The sequence below is a fragment of the Pezoporus flaviventris genome, unplaced genomic scaffold (genome assembly GCF_033815535.1).
Source record: "Pezoporus flaviventris isolate CSIRO_AGI_PZ_B2104156 unplaced genomic scaffold, CSIRO_AGI_Pfla_v1 ptg000020l, whole genome shotgun sequence".
In the NCBI taxonomy this organism is placed as follows: Eukaryota; Metazoa; Chordata; class Aves; order Psittaciformes; family Psittacidae; genus Pezoporus; species Pezoporus flaviventris.
In genome coordinates, this window is record NW_026892568.1 from 3,850,561 (window position 1) to 3,868,046 (window position 17,486).

The window sequence follows — 17,486 nt, forward strand, 5'->3', positions numbered from 1 at the left end:
CTTTAAATAGAAAATAAATAGAGGTGCAAGAACAATTTATGGCCCTGGGGCCATTATTAGCTGTAGTCTCATTATTTTAAAGGATATAACGTGCACTTTCATTTCTTTTCCACTTATTTTTTTTATTCCTCTGGAATAAAAACAGAGTCATTGTTTATAGGTTGTATATTTTGACAACTGCTCCTTGCAAATCCTAAGTTATCCTAGAACCATTGTCTCAGTATACACAGTTCATCTGAATCAAAATTAATTCCACAAACTGTTTCACAGAAAGGAAGAGACAAGGGGAGCTAAGAGAGAAATAACCTAGGAAACAAGTATGCCGGCGTACAAAAATAGACTGGAACATTTGGAGATTGTAGGTATGAAAATGTAGTCTCAATAACGGAGAATCTGAATTAGTGGATTATCTGAAGAGGTAATTGCGCACTGGAGGAGAAGCCGGAGAGAAGCCGAGATCTGTTTCTAACGTCTTTAATTTCTAGGCAAATTTATGAGGCAGAGGGAGGAATCGTCTCCAGGTTTCTCTCTGTGGGTGGAGGCAGCAAGCAGAGCAGGCAGCGCGCCAGCGCCGTGTCTCGGTTTCTCCCCCTCTCGTGCACAGCAGGCTGAGCACTGCGCGCTCCGAGCCAGAGATCGTCACCAGCTCCCTGCGAAGGGCAAGGCAATGGGCACAGCTGTCCTCCTCCAGCTCACCCTGCACAAGGAGTGCTTTAAATATCTCTCTGAAAGTCTCCGCTCATGCAGCCTGCCTGATCCATAACCTCTGTCTCCAAATAGCTCCTGCTGTTTGAAGCACCCAGCTGGCTGTCACAAAGCCACTAGTGGATAAGTCAAGGCTGTGAGGGTCAAGTGGAGATTAAAGCCTCTCAAACAGAACTGTAAAACTGGAATCTATATGCAGTCTGGGTATCACGGACATATGAACTCAGGGTGCCTGTCATAAAGCATCCAAACTACTACAGCTACAGCAAATATCACAAGGAGTTCCAAACCTTAAATATCCTCTATGGGTGATGAGTCCGTGCCATTTTCAGAAGAGGGCTTTAAATAAAAATGCTTCCAGAGCGTCCAACCCTGAAACTGGAGCATGTGCTCTGTCCCTTCAGATTGTGTTCTGTGAAGCACATAGGAGCCACTGGAGCAAAATATGGCTAAAGCATTTATGTGTTATTGCTATGAGGAGTTTTCTTAGAAATACAGGTTACTCTAGGTCTGCTGAGCAAGCTCTTCTTCCTAATCCACACCACCTGTGTAGATTCATGGATAATTTGGTTCTGACCTAGTTAAAAGTACAAAACAGATTTTTTTCTGGTTGCTTATTCCATGTATCCTGACATCCACGTCCAGCAAAGCCTGCAAAAAACTCTTTCATGAGCTGCACTTTGTTCCTCTGGGAAGAACATTTGGGGATGTGCTCTACAGCTCCCAGGCCAGATCACTGCACTGCCATTCAAAGAAGAGACTTGACTTGGATTTAAAAAAAGAAGGTTTATTCGTTTTGATTCAAAAGGATCAACAGCTACAGTGTGCCTGACTTGGCACAGCTCGGTAATGGTAAGGACAGAGAGCAGGACATAGGCACCAGAACTGCAAATTAGTCAGGGCTTTCTATCCATTCCTCAGAGAAAAAGGACTTAAATCCAGTGCTACACCTGCTGAAGACAGACCTCAAAAACTGTGATTGCACAGCCCCATCCCTTTGTATCGGCCAGCAGAGGTGACCTGGAGTGCAGGAGCAAGCCTGAACCTTTCCAGTGGGGTTCTCAAGTCCTTAAGAGAGTGGCAGATTGCAGCCTGTCCTCCCTCACACGGATACAATCGCATTACCCATCTCAGGCTGAAGATCAGAGATAGAGTTCTCCTTTGATGTACTCATCAGTATGATGAGAAACTTCTGCAAAGTTTCAGATCTGTCTTTCGTTCATTAATCAACACCTACCATATGTATTATATACATACACACATATGTAAAGAGCCTCCAGAGAAACACAGCATAAACTCATATATTTCAGAGAGCTGACATCATACATTGTGCTGTGAATAATGAGATTTAAAATACCCTGTGCTATCAAGGTACAGTGAAACCTGCTCATTAGCTTGCACCAGCACCTCCTGGCATATTCTTTATCCTCTTTAACACATCACCAATGAGTACAAAATGATTTTGTTCTACTTAAAGACCAACTTTGAGGAGGTGACTGATTTCTGCTGATCCTGGAGGTGGTTTCACAGGTTTCATTGTACTTGAAACTTCACAGCTTCCACTGAAGTATTTGATGCATGTATGTACCGGTTTAGCAGAGTACAAAAGTAGAATAATTCTCATTCTTGCCTCACATTGTTGACAGAGTATGATGTCCTTTACCAAACTGTTCCTTTTTCTTGACAACTTATCAAAGACTCATTTTTCTAAAGCCCAACCACCAATCTTCAGAAGTATTTGTCTTAAAAGTCATCAGGGCTCCAATACTTGTAATAAATTGATGAATTTCTATTAGCAAAGCTTATTCACAAGTGTCTTCCATAAAAATAAAGATTTTCAGTAGTTAAAGAAAAGGTTCATTACATTCACTAGCATTGGTTAACAAAACCCCACCACACGTCACCTTGCAGCTTTCAAGTCAACCATGCTGGAATCCAGCACGTGAAATTACAACCAGTGGTCCCATCTTAACTCTCATGCTGGTCAAAGCTGTGAAAATTACACTTCAGGTCAGGGGAGTTAAGCCAACAGAGATGTCTTGAAAAGCCTGGATTGGGCTGTAAGATAAGACTGGTCCCTAGACACTGAACAGTAACAGATTAAGGACTGAAGGGAGACTTCTGCAGTGCCTGCATCTTCTGTAGCACCCATCAATAAACCCAGCTAAAAAATGGCAGAACTTCCTCTGACTTAAAAGGGAGAAACATCATCAAGTACTATTAACATTAGGCTAGAAAGTATGCAGAAAGTGTGCATCTTCTCACTAGTGTACTGGAACTACACGAACTACAACAATGTCAACAGATGTCCTCAGCTCTTGGACCTGGGAAGCTCTCTTATTCCTTCATCGTCATCCTCAGAGCAAAGCAAGCTTAGGGCGCTTGTTACGGGATGGATCCATGATGTTGTCTGTGTCACGTGGCTAAAAAGAAACAAGAAATGCTATTAGCAACCCAAAAGAGGTTTACAAGTTCAAAGCAAGAAATACAAGATGGAGCCTGGAGTTGTCATGGTGATTACAACACTTTCAAATACAGAATCCTCTTTTTCTTGTTAACTATGAGATTTCTACAAACAAGACATGGAGCCTTCTGGGTGCTAGAAATTGGACCAAAGTAGCATTAGAGACAATGCTTTTGTAGGAGACTCCCGATACAGCCTGGTGATACTTCCTGATAATGGAGCTGTAGACAATTAACCCAGCAACACTGTACAGCCCAGAGTAGCAAAGACTTAAAAAACTCCAGGTATTGACACAGGTATTAACATTGCCATCATACCTGACAAAGCCTGAGGCACAGCGGTCAAGAGGAAGTTGACCAAATGTGGAATCACATCATAGAAATATACTCAATTTGTTAGAACATGAACTAATACTGTAGCATCATTAAGTCCTTCCTCTTCTTGCAGAAACAGGCTGATGAATAAATGAACAATATTCTTCACATGTCCTCTAGACCAGACTCTGGACGTGCTTCCGCAGTCTTTACACGTGTAAGAAAAGGGAGTCAGTGGTACTTCTGAAGACTTAAAGCCTACATTTGACATGCAGTTTAAGCTGCTTTATAGTTTTTGGTAAACTTCTGTATGAATGGCAAGAAGCTGACCAAGGCTCAGTAAGGACAGATAAATGGAATATGCTTACTGTTTGTGGGTGAGAACATTGCACACCTTATGGTTGGTAGTATGCACACTAGCCATACTGTGTGTGGGCAAGACACAGCCTCTTCTCCCTTCTGGAATAATGTGTTCTTGATAAAGGAAATAGCTTATTTTCACTTAAAAAAAAATCTTGCTAATAAATTCACAGTTTTCATAGTCAAGTCAGTGCAAAGATGAATTTTGTAATATAAGTTCATTACAAGAACTAGCAGAAAAATATTGTACATGTAATATACACCATAAAATGCAAAGAGCTCTTCTCACAACTTCTGACATAGAGCGCACCTAAAGCCCATGCCTATACTCACCTTTGAGGTGCACTGGTTTAATTAAACATGAAGTGCCATGATGGAACTACTCTAGATTTACCTTTTTAAGTGAAAACAGATTTTGTCTTTGTCTTCAGGAATGCTCACTTGAGTATCCGACTATGGAAATGGATATGGTTAAAGCAGGAAACTGAGTCAATGTTATGGGTATGGGAATCGCTATTCCACTCAACATGATCATGGTATGATCTGACCTTGTATTCACACCTTTCATTTCGGTATACTGAGCTTAAGCTGGATATAATGAGGACAACAATACTGTTCACAAGAGGTAGGTATGATGCTAACACAAATCACATCTCCAGCTGATGAACAGACCTATCTTTGAACTGGTAATTTTTTAGTTAAGCCACTACATCAACTTAAGCAACGCCTAAGCAAGGACCAATCAAGGTAAACAAAATGTGGCAGATAAAGGCCATATCCTCACTTCTTATCCTTAAATAAAACCAAACACAAAAGCTCCAGTTTTGTGTAGAAACAATTCAAAAGTGCTTTTTTTTGGTCAGAGAAGCACTGGATGGACTCCATTCCTTTATACTACAAAAACGTGCATCACCTCATCAGAGCTGTAGACACAGAAGTAAGAACAGCCTGTAGCTATAGAAAGTACAACGCAGCGGATACTGACCATTCTCAAGTACAGTAATCACTTTATTCTAACAAAGTGAAGGTACCATATTTTGCTAGCAATGAGAGCAACTTTCCCAGCCTCCAATGCTTACCTTTAGAAAGCCAGACAACAGCCAACAATGAAGGATACGAAGAGTCCTTTTACAGTGTTTTATGAGATTTGTGAATAACATCAGTCTAATCAAGAACATGAGTCCCATTATCCCACAAGACAGGGAAACATTCATATTTATATTACATATAGTATGAATATATTTGTATTTGTAAATATACAAAGGAAAATATCTTTGCTGTATTTTTCTGCAATGTTTTCTGTAATACCAGGAAATGCCATATATTTTAAATTAAACAATGTAATCAATATGGCTTAATACAGAAGATAGCACTCTAAATTAAAGTCCCAGCATGTGATTTCATTTATCGGCATAACAACACAGAACTCCCTCCAATACCTGTGGAATCATGGGAGCTGAATAAACTGGATTCCATCCATTCCAGCTCTGCCAATGCAAGATTTATTGCCTGCAGTACTATTTTAAGTGTTTATATTGCTTGCCTTTATCGAGCCATTTCTCAGCAATCCATTGCTGAATTTAAATAAGAACAAAATGATTTGTAAAGTCTATTTTTTCCCATTTGGCTTCCCCACGTAGCATGACCTGCTGTGTACTTACAGCCTTAGCTCTCTTTGCTTATGAGCATGTATCAATCCTGTGAAATGGGAGAAGCTGCACAGGAGAAGGGTTATGTGGAAAAGCATCCACAGGTCTTTAAATGTAACCGACTAAAAATTCTTTGTTAAGTGTTTATTCTTCACAAGATTTTCCTCCTACATACTTCAGGCCCAGGAGGCACACGAGAGCATGCCTAACTTCCTGTTAACTGCTCTAAGAACTTGATTTTGGTCTCATACAAATTCAGTGCAAAAATCATCCAGCTCTTCAACAGTGCAGATCTGTGGCACTGAAATCAGGGTTACTATTGTCTACATTCGATAGCGTAACATTGGTTAATTACTGTTAAAAAAGAATTATTTTCATCCATTTGCAAAATACGAGGCCAAATTTTGCTCTAATGTCAATCTGCTCTGAATGCTTCTGATGTGAGCTCAGTTCTTTTAAACTTGCTCTAGACTATCCCATGAACGCTCCTTCTAGGACAGTTTGTTTAAAACCCATTGCCAAAATCCTCACTGGGAAAAGAACTCTTATAAATAAACTTGAAGTCCAGATACCGTGTCTCACATTGTCGACAGACACACACAATATGCACACATTATTTAGGTACAGAATAAATGTATAACCTCTCCCCCAGCCCCCAATTTATTTTTAGCTCTCCAAAAGTGCTGTGGCTAAAGAGCTTTGACATAATCAGTCCGAGGAGATAATCCCAGATTTAATGGTTTGCAGAACATTCTTGTATTAGAAATACATCCTCTCCGATTCACATCTGAGGGCCAGCTATAAAAAGTGAACTCAAATCTATCTCTAGGTTTTGGTTAATCGATAAAACTGAATATTGAAGGAATATTTGGACAGCCAGCACTACAAATCCTAGATGTAAAATGTTTTCCATTTGCAAAGGTTCCTGTTCAAAAGATTAATTTCACATTTTCAGGGCAATTAACAATAATTAAAGATTTTTAGGTTTTCAAACAAGTCATTGCTATCGGAGGGCAGCCAAATTTATTGTCAGAAAACAGAAGCATCTGATCTGGAAATATGTCAGTAGCTTATTCCATCTTTTTAACATTAGCAAATTGCAGGAGAAATTTTAGAGCTTGGAAAAACAAAACATCAGAACACAATTTTTTTTTGGCAAAGAAATGCTAGTGAATTACTTAAAATACCATTATAATTAACCTCCTTCTGATTCTTACTTCTTTGCAAGGAAAATGCTTTCTTTTAAAATGAGAACCTCAATCTTTTAAGAAAAGATAAATTCAAAGCAAAACTAATGGAAAAAACGCCTGTACCTTTGTTAGCTTTGAGCATCATCAAAATGTGCTTTTTACTAGGGCCAGACTCTGGAGCCTAACAGGGATTCACATCTTGCAGACAATACAATTGCTGTAGGTCACTGCACAGGATGCCGAGCTACAAAGCAATCATGCAATATCTGAAGTTGGGTTTTTTCCCCCCTTTGACATGGGCTGACATTCATAACACCCGGATGAATTTTTCCAGTTCACCAGGGTTACTTTGCGTTACAAGGAGCAATCTCGTGCAAGACCCATTTGCTTGACACCTGTTCAGGAGACAAAATGCAGACTTAAACAATTAATCAGTAAAACTCTCATACTATGAAGGGACCGGTACTCATTAGAGACCAGGCAGGATTTAGTTGCATCTGAACCTAGAAAGCCCAATTCTGGCCTCGTATGAACCCTTTGCTTCTCTACCAACTTGAGCTGTATTGATGATGAAAGTGAAAGCAGGACTCTGCTCATATGAAATAACACAAACTCCAAGGTAGCTATTTTCCTCCCTAAATGAACATACCCCATAACCTAAATGCACAGTAGTAATTTTGCTATACTTTTCATCTTTCTTATCTTACTTTCATATTTCCCAAACTTCATTATCCTTTAGAATGCAGTAATGCTCAGCTAGAGTATTGATGCTTGATGGAGGCTTTACTGATCTATGCTCATCTGAAAACCCTTGCAAAGCCATTGTCACAGTGCCATACTGCTGACAGCTCTGAAAGCTTTACCCTTAGAGCTTTCACTGTTGTTACTGAAATAATCATTAAATAAATGTAGCAAATAACACTGCTAGATGCAGATGTAATGGGTTGGAAGGGGACGTGCTCTATACTTTCCAGAAATGTACTCCATATTTTTAGTTTTTATACACTTATCCCAGTGGGAAATTCTGAAGTTACTGTGACAGGAGTATATCCCATCTGCTAGAGGATAGCAATACGGGAGATTATGTGTTCCTTTGTTACACACTCATATGCAGGCCCCCATAAAGTGGTGGTTTGGAGGCTAATGAGAGCCAGAGCAACAGGAAAACAAAGAACAATGCCACTGAATGAAGATCCTGAAACCTAATCCTTCATCTAGAGGTTATATCATCTTCCTTGCTTGCTCTTGCACAGAATCTCCCTGTGTAGCTGCTTGCTGGACTACACACAGCTTTGCAAGATTTGTTTTAATTACTGCCTTTGTCTTTGGTTGCTGGGGCTTTCTGTTTCTGTTCCCTTTGAGCCTGGAACAGCCTTTTGCTTTGCAAAGATCCTTTTCTTCTCTTTAAAACTCACTGTCCCAAATTTTGCACCTTTGGGAAAGTACCAGGCTCTTTCATCTCTGTTTTACTCATACTTCTCTAACTTGCTAATGCAAGTCGCTTGGGCCATGGATCGATGTTCCTTATGTACCTTCTGAAACATTACATAATAAGAAAGCGTAACATCAAAAATAGATCCTGTTATTAATCTTTTGTTTCTTCTATGTCAACGTTTATCATGAAATAAGCTTTTAGAGCTATCACATGCTTGCAAACCCAGTTGTGATGCCTTCCGTGTTTGGTATCCTCCTTGAAAATGCTGTTAAGGGAATACCAAATCAAGCAACAGAAAACTCCTGTTGTTTTGAAGAGCAAATGCTGTGAGGATCTGCAAGGAATAACCTGTTCTGAACCGTAAATGAAGGATTTTAATTTAGTAGATAAGCAATTAGAACAAACAAAACAAGTATAATCAATCAGCCCTGAGAGCATTTAGGGAAGACAGTTTCCAGACACGGAACCTACAGGCAGCTTGGGAACGGTTTTTGCATTGTATTTATCAAAAATCAGATTATCTGAAATTAAAAGCTCTTTTTTCTTTCCCCTTTTTGTTAAAATTGGTTTTACACTGTGCCCTCTTTCAAGACAGCAAGGAACATACCACATGTAATAGTACCCCAGGAGTTGCTGGGCAGGTCCTAAGAAGGCAGTGACCTCAACTTTTATTGTCTGCAATAAAATCGAGATCACTTGTCACCTCATGGAACCGTGCCCTAAGGAGGCAAAATCGTTTCCTGTATTTCCCTTGGGGTTCACAGATTTTGCTTGAGTATTAATTAAAGATTGAAGGATATAAAATGAAGCCCCAGAAGACAGTCTCGCTATTTATTCCTTGATTAAACTGATTAAACTCTTGTCTACTAAGAAGAAATATGAGCAATTTTGTAAAGCAGTAATCACTAGGAAGAAGATTTATATAGCCAAATAGTGTGCTATATCATTAAAAATTGCCAATAATAAGCAAATGACCCAATCTAAAGATAAAACCAGTAATAATAGAGGATCTGAGCCAAGGCTGAATATGCCCAAAGGTCTGAGTGATAGGATATGCAGACTTTTCAGTTTTAAAGCATTACCTGAAATCTATCTCCCCCCAGTATTAGCCATCTGCTCTTAGTCTAAAAGTGCTTGATGTATGCAGTTACTCCTAATCCTGTGTCTTTAAGTGATCATAAAAAATCTGGTGCAGTTGATTTGCAAATGCATCAGAGCGTGCTCAAGGCTTATGTTTAAACTATACGGGTACTACAGTGAAACAGAGCTAGAGCAGTGGCTTAGGCCCATGCTTCAGATGAAGCACATACTGAAAAACCCCCGCTGTGCATTGTTCTGCTTCTTATGGCTCTCCCCAGCATTATTCCCCAAGTGCCAAATCCTGCCGTAACAAAGGAAAATGAGGAGTCTGAGCTTTTACATTTCCAGTCCTGCTCACAGAAGTAGGGAAGAGTTAAACCTTGGGTCACATCAGTGTAAGAGTAAAACCCAGCAGAGGCAACAAACCCATCACACTGATTTCAGTGGGATCTGCAGCTCTAGAGTGAACAAATAATCTCAGTTTCATGTGTTTTCTCACAGAAGATGTTTTAACTGCTGCCTTATGACAGCCCAGAACCTGGTCAGTGTGCAGTGCCTGTGGAAGCTGAAAGACACCAGTTTCCAGCTTCAGTTTCCTGTTTCTCCAGTTTGGTTCTTGATACTAAAACCAAACAAAGATTGCCCAACAAAAAGCAGCTTAAGGTCTTAACATTCTTGTGTTACAAGCTCATGTTATCATAAAATCCAACACCAAGTTCCCTAGTTTTACATCTGAGATTATTTTCCTTATAGTCATGCAAAATGATTTCAGTGAAAATCAGAGACGCTGAGTTCCCAACAACACAAATGTCAGGCAATCAACCATTCCTAAGCCTTAGGAATTATCTGGAATTTGGATCTTGCCTATCTATAAGGCATCATGATTTTTTAGATAGCAAAATCCCTTGCACTAAATCATGGCTGGGTCTTTTAATAAGAGCTCTTTCTTTACTCTACAGGGACTGTGAACAAAGAACAAGTAGAAGGTACACTTTTCGGAAGAGGACTATTACTTCTGGATATATTTATTCCTGGTGACCAGCCTGAGACACAGCAAAGTCCTGTACTTCAGATGGCAAGCATTAACACTTCATGAAAACAGAAGTTCTCTGGGATGTCTCAAGTTAGTTATTTAAAAATCAAAAAGAACAATGCCAGGATTACCCAAATTCATACAGTTACATCTGAAAGTGTTTGAACTGATGTGGAGCTGATGGATGCAGAGCGCTTTGGATCATTCTACATTAAAAAGTAGTAATAACAGCTACTCCTGAGCCACTTTTATTTAAATATTTGCAACTTTTTGTGACTATATAACTACTCTTTACTTTCAGACAGGAGCTCCAGTTTTAAGAGATGCAACTTAATTGCATCTTTCTTTGAACTCAGTGAAAACATAAAGCACTCCATGCCTCAAAATACCCCGTTTCTACTCACAGAGCATCAGAGTTATTAAGATGGAGACACCTACAACAATGATTTTGATAACTGATAATTCTGGTGTAACAGACTTGCCTACTGCTATACAGGGGGCTGGGAGCAGAGCTCGTACTGGATTCAATCCAGAGGGATTTCAATTGCACGTTCAGTCTGGCAGATCACAGCTTTGCTTAGTTTGCTCCTCTGAACTCTGAAACTTCAGTAGAACATATAGAAGTCCACTTCTAGATCAGCTCTGCTATGATCTGAACTTTGTTGAACTTGATTACTTTTAGGAAGGGCATCTCCAACCACTATTTAGATAACCTGCAGATAACTAGTATATTGTAATATATTAGCACATAATGGAATGGGACAGCAGAGGCAAAACTGAACATACCTCACTATGTTGGGTTTTGGGTCGTTCCTTTGTAATGTAGTTGAAATGTGTAGAGTAACAGTAAGAAGGGAACAGCTTTGTTTATTCAATTTAGCATGCAGTAAGCAAAATCGTCTCTGATTCACTTTCCTTTTATGATGATACCTTTAGTGTTCTAAACCATCGAAGTTTACACTACAGAAGTTCTTCATCTATCATACATGCTTTGCTATTCTTAGTTCAGTCATAAAATCATAAACAGTTTCCATGAATGCCCACCTTTCAGTAAAATTAATGATGGCTCCTTCCCAAGCAAAACCAAATGAAACAGAATATTATAAAAGGTAAGTATGATGTGTTGGCTTTCGAAGTGGCAGCCTGTTTTGCCAGAACATGCCATGTATGGTTTTTATCTATCTGCATTTACAAGTATTGACTTCAGGCTCCTACTTAACATGAACCAAATTCTATACTTTACAATGAAGGCACCTTCACTGCCTATTTTGTTACACTGAAGCACACAGTGCTTCCATATGAAACTCCTGAAAGTCTAAATCACGTTATTACCATTTCCCTTTTGTTGTAAGACAGAAAACATCACAGGCCCTAATGCATCTAAGGGAAAAGATCCCGAAAGTTTAAAATACTTGGAAACTTTTCCTTGTCTTTCAGGAAAATTTAAGATGAATGTGTCTGAGGAAAGCAACAGTTAATGCGGAATAGTTGGAACCCAGTCCTATTAAAATGCTAGAAGAACAGTGTTTACAGGGGCAAAATTCACAGCTGGTCCTTACAAACTGTACACATATGCAAGGAGTGGGTAGGAGTAGGATGGAGAATAGCAAGGCCCTACCTAATTTTAGGTGCCAGTCCCATGATACAAAGCTGCCATATGTTAAAGGTGAACGGAGTGGGAGGATGGAAGAGATTGACTATAATGGGTTTCTGGTAAAAAAATTACAGTGTCCCAGCTATGATTTTTTATACTGTTCCTCTGTGATCCTAAAGCACCAGTGTATAACCATTAATCAATTAGCATACATGATACTTCACTTGCAGAGCAGTTATGCCTGCACACTTTCTCCTATTTGAAAATCAAACCCAGAAGTTACTGATTCACAAAATCTGCTCAATGACAGAATACACTTTCTGTCTGCATTGCTACAGTTCCATCACTTCCATGAGGACTTTTAATGCCAGAGAATACAACCGAAGTGCTGAACTAAGCCTAGGCAAAAACAGCCACATGACTAGCTTTAAAAGTGAACAAGACAGACTTTCTCTTCCTTACAAAACTCTTCCCATCCTAATACCTCCCAGCTGACTGGTCAGTGCATTGTACACATCTGGATGCAGGTGATACTTTATGAGGGCTCATTAGCCCCATTGTGCTTCTGGGATCTACAAATAAAATGACTATTTGGGACAGGAATTTCTATTAGAAAATCAGTAATTTCATTTCTAGCAACAGAACAGCCTTAATCATCTAATAAATAAAAAATTAATATTGATATATGGGGGTTTTTACCTTATTGTGTGGGGTCTTTTCAAAACGCTGGTCCTCCAAGTTCAAGACAGACAATGGGAAAATTGGAGAGGATCCAGTGAAGGTTGGAGAGGGTTGGAGAACTTGGCTCAGGAAGAAATGTTGAAGGAATTGGGAAAAGGGTTCAGCCTCGAGCAGAGAAAGCTTGGGGCATTCTTCACTGAAAACAACTAAACATTGGAATAGCGTGCCCAGACAGCTGACAGAATCTCCCTCACTGGACATGCCCAACACTTGGCTTGACAGGGCTCTGAATAGGACTTTCACAGACATCAAATCAGATATCCCTTCAATCTGGACTTTTCTATGATTTGATTATATGATTTTGGAACTGTAATGGACTGCCAAAACCCCCATTAGGATGCATTCAATTGTCCCTGAGCAAATGAGGTCAGAATCTCAACTCTTCTTAACCAAACTGATACAAACAGTGATAGGAAATGAGAAATGTAAGTTGGTGAGGAAACGGGCACCAGTAATGTGTTTCTATTACGCATTAACTGATGGGGCATGAAATCTGATGCTAGGTATGAATGACTGATTGTGTTGATACAGGCAAAATAAAAGTGTTTGCTGTCTCCATTAAAGTATGCCAGCTTATCTTAAAACATATCTGGGGCCAAATTCAACCTTTACTCTCCAGCAGCAGAGTAATGCAGAGTTACGCAGCAGGAAAGCAGTTATACTGGCAATGAACCCAATCCCTACCTTTTAGTCAACTGGCTTAATATCTGTCCTTCTGATAACTGCTGTTATATTAGTAAGACACTTGAACTCACTTATTTTCCAATGCATACAGAGGTGTAACTCAGAGGGGATGGCATTACTGTTTGCTATTTCATGGTAAACCTATACACGACCTTAATGCCTAGCACAGAATCATGTGTTTGACACACCAGCAGTCTAAAATGTAGTTTTCTCACACTTGTGGCTGATCTTAGCAACCTGGTTGATTGAAAACGACTTACTGAGAGACTGAAATGATTTCCTGAGGTGATTTCAAAGATTGTCTTGAGGTGAGGATGCATGGACAAAATACAGCTTTCCCCAGGAGGTATAGAGAGCTGTTCAGCTCCTTAGGATATAGCCATGTAAATGTTTTATTCATGTCAGTTATTCACATAAGTGGGTTTCACTTTAGTGTGTAACACAAGCCAGCTGGTTTGCTTCTTTTAAACTCTGATTTCTCATGCACTTCATATTGCTACACCCCCTTCAGAGATATTTATGGAAATTTCACAGCAAGCTCTCTCAAGCTTCTGTGCCATTAAGATTCCATTCTGGGGTGTTTACTGCATTAGATTTATAACATACAGATTTATGGACTCAGCTACTTGATGGCCCAATAAAGCATGTTGGAACTGAAGGCAACTACTAATTAAAATAATACTTGATTGTCCTTAGCATATTGTAAAACTGCTGTGGATTTAAACAGAGCCACTGCAGCTCCTATAAAGCCTCCCAGCCTAACTGTGTAATAAGAAAACTGACAATTTGCATGTAAGATCAGTTTATTTGTGGCTACACTTAGGGAATTATAACGTTTGTCTATCTGTTTGTATACATGGAAGTGAACTAGCGTTGAAATACTTTTAAGCACCCTGTGGCTTTGGCTGTTCTAAACACCAAAGAATGAAACTTCACAGCCAGAGGGAACAAGAAGGTTACAGTATTAGTTCCAGGGTTGTAAAGTATCAACTATTCCACTAATCCCCATTTAAACAATTAGCTTAAATCCTACTGAAAAGGATCAGCTGTTAAGATGCACCTGAAGCAAAGTTCCTCATGGAAAAGGGTACTTTCAGTGTTGGGTAGATTTTCATCTTGAAATCTAACATTCAGTGTTAGAAACAAGAGACTTGGCAATGCTGCTCCTTGCTCTAAACGGTTAACGTTCTCAGGCTGACTTCATACACATTACAAAGTGTAGTAAGAGGTATGAATTTTCAAGCATGCAAACAGCCTGGCTTACACTGTAATTAGGAAACAGTGATGAAAGCAAAATACTTAAATAGTTAAAATGAATATTAATTACCATGATGCCTTATTACAATGCTCAGTTAATTCCATTCTAATGAACTGCATTAAGAGCTCTTAACACCAGCGTGGTGGCTCCATTCAGAATAGAATCTTTTAGCAGTGGTCATGAAAGGTGACTTCATACCCTTCTCTGCAATTAAAACAGATAGATTTTACTTGCCTGCCACAAAGACTGACATGCAGAACTTTATAGGACAGGTAACGATGGAAAACTGAGGCACTATCATTTGAAATCCTAGGAGCACATTAAGAAGAGGGAAGAACATTCATGAGTCCTTAACAAGCAAAGATCAGATACTCAAAAACTCCTTTAAAAGCCTTTTCATGTCAAGTGTTGAATTAAAATCTGTAGTTTCAGCAAGTGGGGGTAACGTGCAAGCCATCTACAAATGAGGGTTCTGGTGTACTCAACATAAAAAGGACATGGAACTGTTGGAACAAGTCCAGAGAAGGGCCACGAGGATGATCAGGGACTGGAGCACCTCCTGTATGAAGACAGGCTGAGAAAGTTGGGGCTGTTCAGCCTGGAGAAGAGAAGGCTGCATGGAGACCTCATAGCAGCCTTCCAGTGTCTGAAGGGGGGCTATAGGGATGCTGGGGAGGGATTCTTCATTAGAGACTGTAGTGATAGGACAAGGGGTAACGGGTTAAAACTTAAACAGGGGAAGTTTAGGTTGGATATAAGGAGGAAATTCTTACTGTGAGGGTGGTGAGGCACTGGAATGGGTTGCCCAGGGAGGTTGTGGATGCTCCATCCCTGGCAGTGTTCAAGGCCAGGATGGATGAAGCCTTGGGTGACATGGTTTAGTGTGAGGTGTCCCTGCCCATGGCAGGGGGGTTGGAACTTCATGATCTTAAGGTCCCTTCCAACCCTAACGATTCTATGATTCTATGATCTACATTAGCTGAGATGCTGGTGTTGCTCATCTGAATTTACTGTCACATCTGCAATATAGGTCAGTGTCCAAATGCAGAACTTTGGAAGAAATTTCTTGCACATTTTCAGCAAATCCAGCTTTCTGCTGAGTCACCAAGATAAGCACTTATATGAGAAGCAAAAAAAGAGGCGAGATGTTTGAAGAAAATGAGATTTCTTCTATTCCTCCTCTAAATTATATTTGCTATTATTGCTAGATGATACTATCTTCAATCTCAGTTTCCAATTACACAGGTATAAACCTGCAGTATTGCAAGTGTTTTACCCAGAACAGAATCCAGCATCCACCTTTCTAACTGTCCTATAATGGCTCCCTGTACGAACAGATGGAGACCAAGGAAATAAGCGCTCTATTTTAATAGTTGCTCTTGCTTTTATTTCCATTGCTATGAAATTGGCTTTTAATTCACTTTCATTTCCTAAGTTATTTTCCTACAATTTATTTTGGTATAAATCCCATGTAGTAACCTACATCTGTCTGAAAGAAAAGCCACCCTTTGATTAGAGCTGGAATGCAGTATCATATACCGTGTGCTTGGAAACCTCTGCAGAAAAAAACATGTCTGCTTTAATACATCTAGCTCGAGGCACCACGGGGTGAGTCGAGGACAACAGAGCAGTGGGTTTGAAATAAAGGAAAAGCAATGTCCCTGCTTCTCTTGGCTCGCCCATACATAAACTTCACTGCTATTTATGTGACTTTTATAACAGTTTGGGGTAAAAGTAATTCTATCTGCCTGCAAAAATTGATTTGCTGCCTTTCCTGTCTTCGAGGAGACTGTGGAAGTCCACCTGCAAAACAGGGGCTTCCTGCACCTATAAGAATTAATCAATATGCCAATTTCAGCAGCAAGAATAACTTGCTCTTCATTCAACAATGATTCATGATATATGTGCAATGGAGATGAATTATATTTTTCACCAATTATTTTAGTCTTTTAAAGGAATAATAAAAAATCCCTATTATATTAGTTATTTTTCACTATATTCTGAAACAACAACAACATACTTGTTTAATTCACTTCCAGAAGCTTCTGGAACACACAATGGAACTACCCCTTTTTTCATGCATCTTTCCTCCAGCATCAGAGAATACAACTGAAAGAAAACCTTTCCTATAGCTTACAACAAACTCCTACAGCTTTTATCAAGCAGGTCTTTGTAAAAAAGCTTTCAATTCTCTATCTAGCAGGCGTATTATTATATCCTGCTGACATTAGCAGGATAGAAACCACAGTTTGGATTTGGTTATAACATATAATACACCACCCCCCCCCCCATTTTTTGTAACTAACGTATTTGTACAGCATTTTTTCTTCTAGTCTGTCAGAAAAGTGATCACTACGGAAACCTTACCGTTAAGGAAAGCCAAGAATAGCTTTGTAACAAGGGCCCAAGCTTAGTGCTTCCCTTTTCTGTTTTTTCTTTCCCCAGATGATCACATCTCCAAATGATTACTGCCTTTGAAGCTTTTGTGGAGGTTTTCTTTATGCTTCAGCCGCTGTGTGATTGTAACATCTTATCAATGGCACCTCTCCTCTGCTCCAGCCTCCCGAGAGCTCGGAGAAATTTGTTTGCAACATCTCCTGAAAAGTCCCAGGTAACTCCTGGTGCAAAACATTTGCCTGTAATTTGGACAACTGCTCCCTGGTGCAGTGTCCACCCTGAGCACCTCTCAGTGAGGTTCACATTAGTTATTATGAGTATTCCTAATACGCCACTATGCAAAGTATGGCTTTGTCTTTGTCCCGTGAAAACATAGAAAGCAAGCCCTATGGACACCAGAGGTATCATTTTCACAGGGTAGAAATCAGGAACAAAAAATATATATGCAGAATATGAGAGAAGGCTTTTGCACCTGGTGCAGCTTCAGTGACATGATCAAGGGAATAGAAGCTGCTTAACCTGCAGCAGTGATACCATGAAATGTCAGTATTTGGTGATACTCAAGTTAGTAAACTTCCATGT

At 39.6% G+C, this 17,486-nt stretch overlaps 1 protein-coding gene across 5 annotated transcripts in view; it reads right to left on the reverse strand.

Annotated features, from left to right (window-relative positions):
• Nucleotides 1-2,612: 2,612 nt before the first annotated feature.
• Nucleotides 2,613-17,486, reverse strand: part of STXBP4 (syntaxin binding protein 4) — a 66,211-nt gene continuing 51,337 nt past the window's right edge. For 3 of the 5 annotated variants that reach the window (XM_061455397.1, XM_061455400.1, XM_061455395.1), the window contains one exon: nucleotides 2,613-3,128. In XM_061455397.1, coding sequence (XP_061311381.1) covers nucleotides 3,017-3,128 — 112 coding nt within the window. In that variant the 3' untranslated portion in view covers nucleotides 2,613-3,016. Of the gene's footprint in view, nucleotides 3,129-15,707; nucleotides 15,833-17,486 lie in introns of those variants that run through there. The other 2 variants (XM_061455399.1, XM_061455398.1) reach the window with 2 other exon arrangements.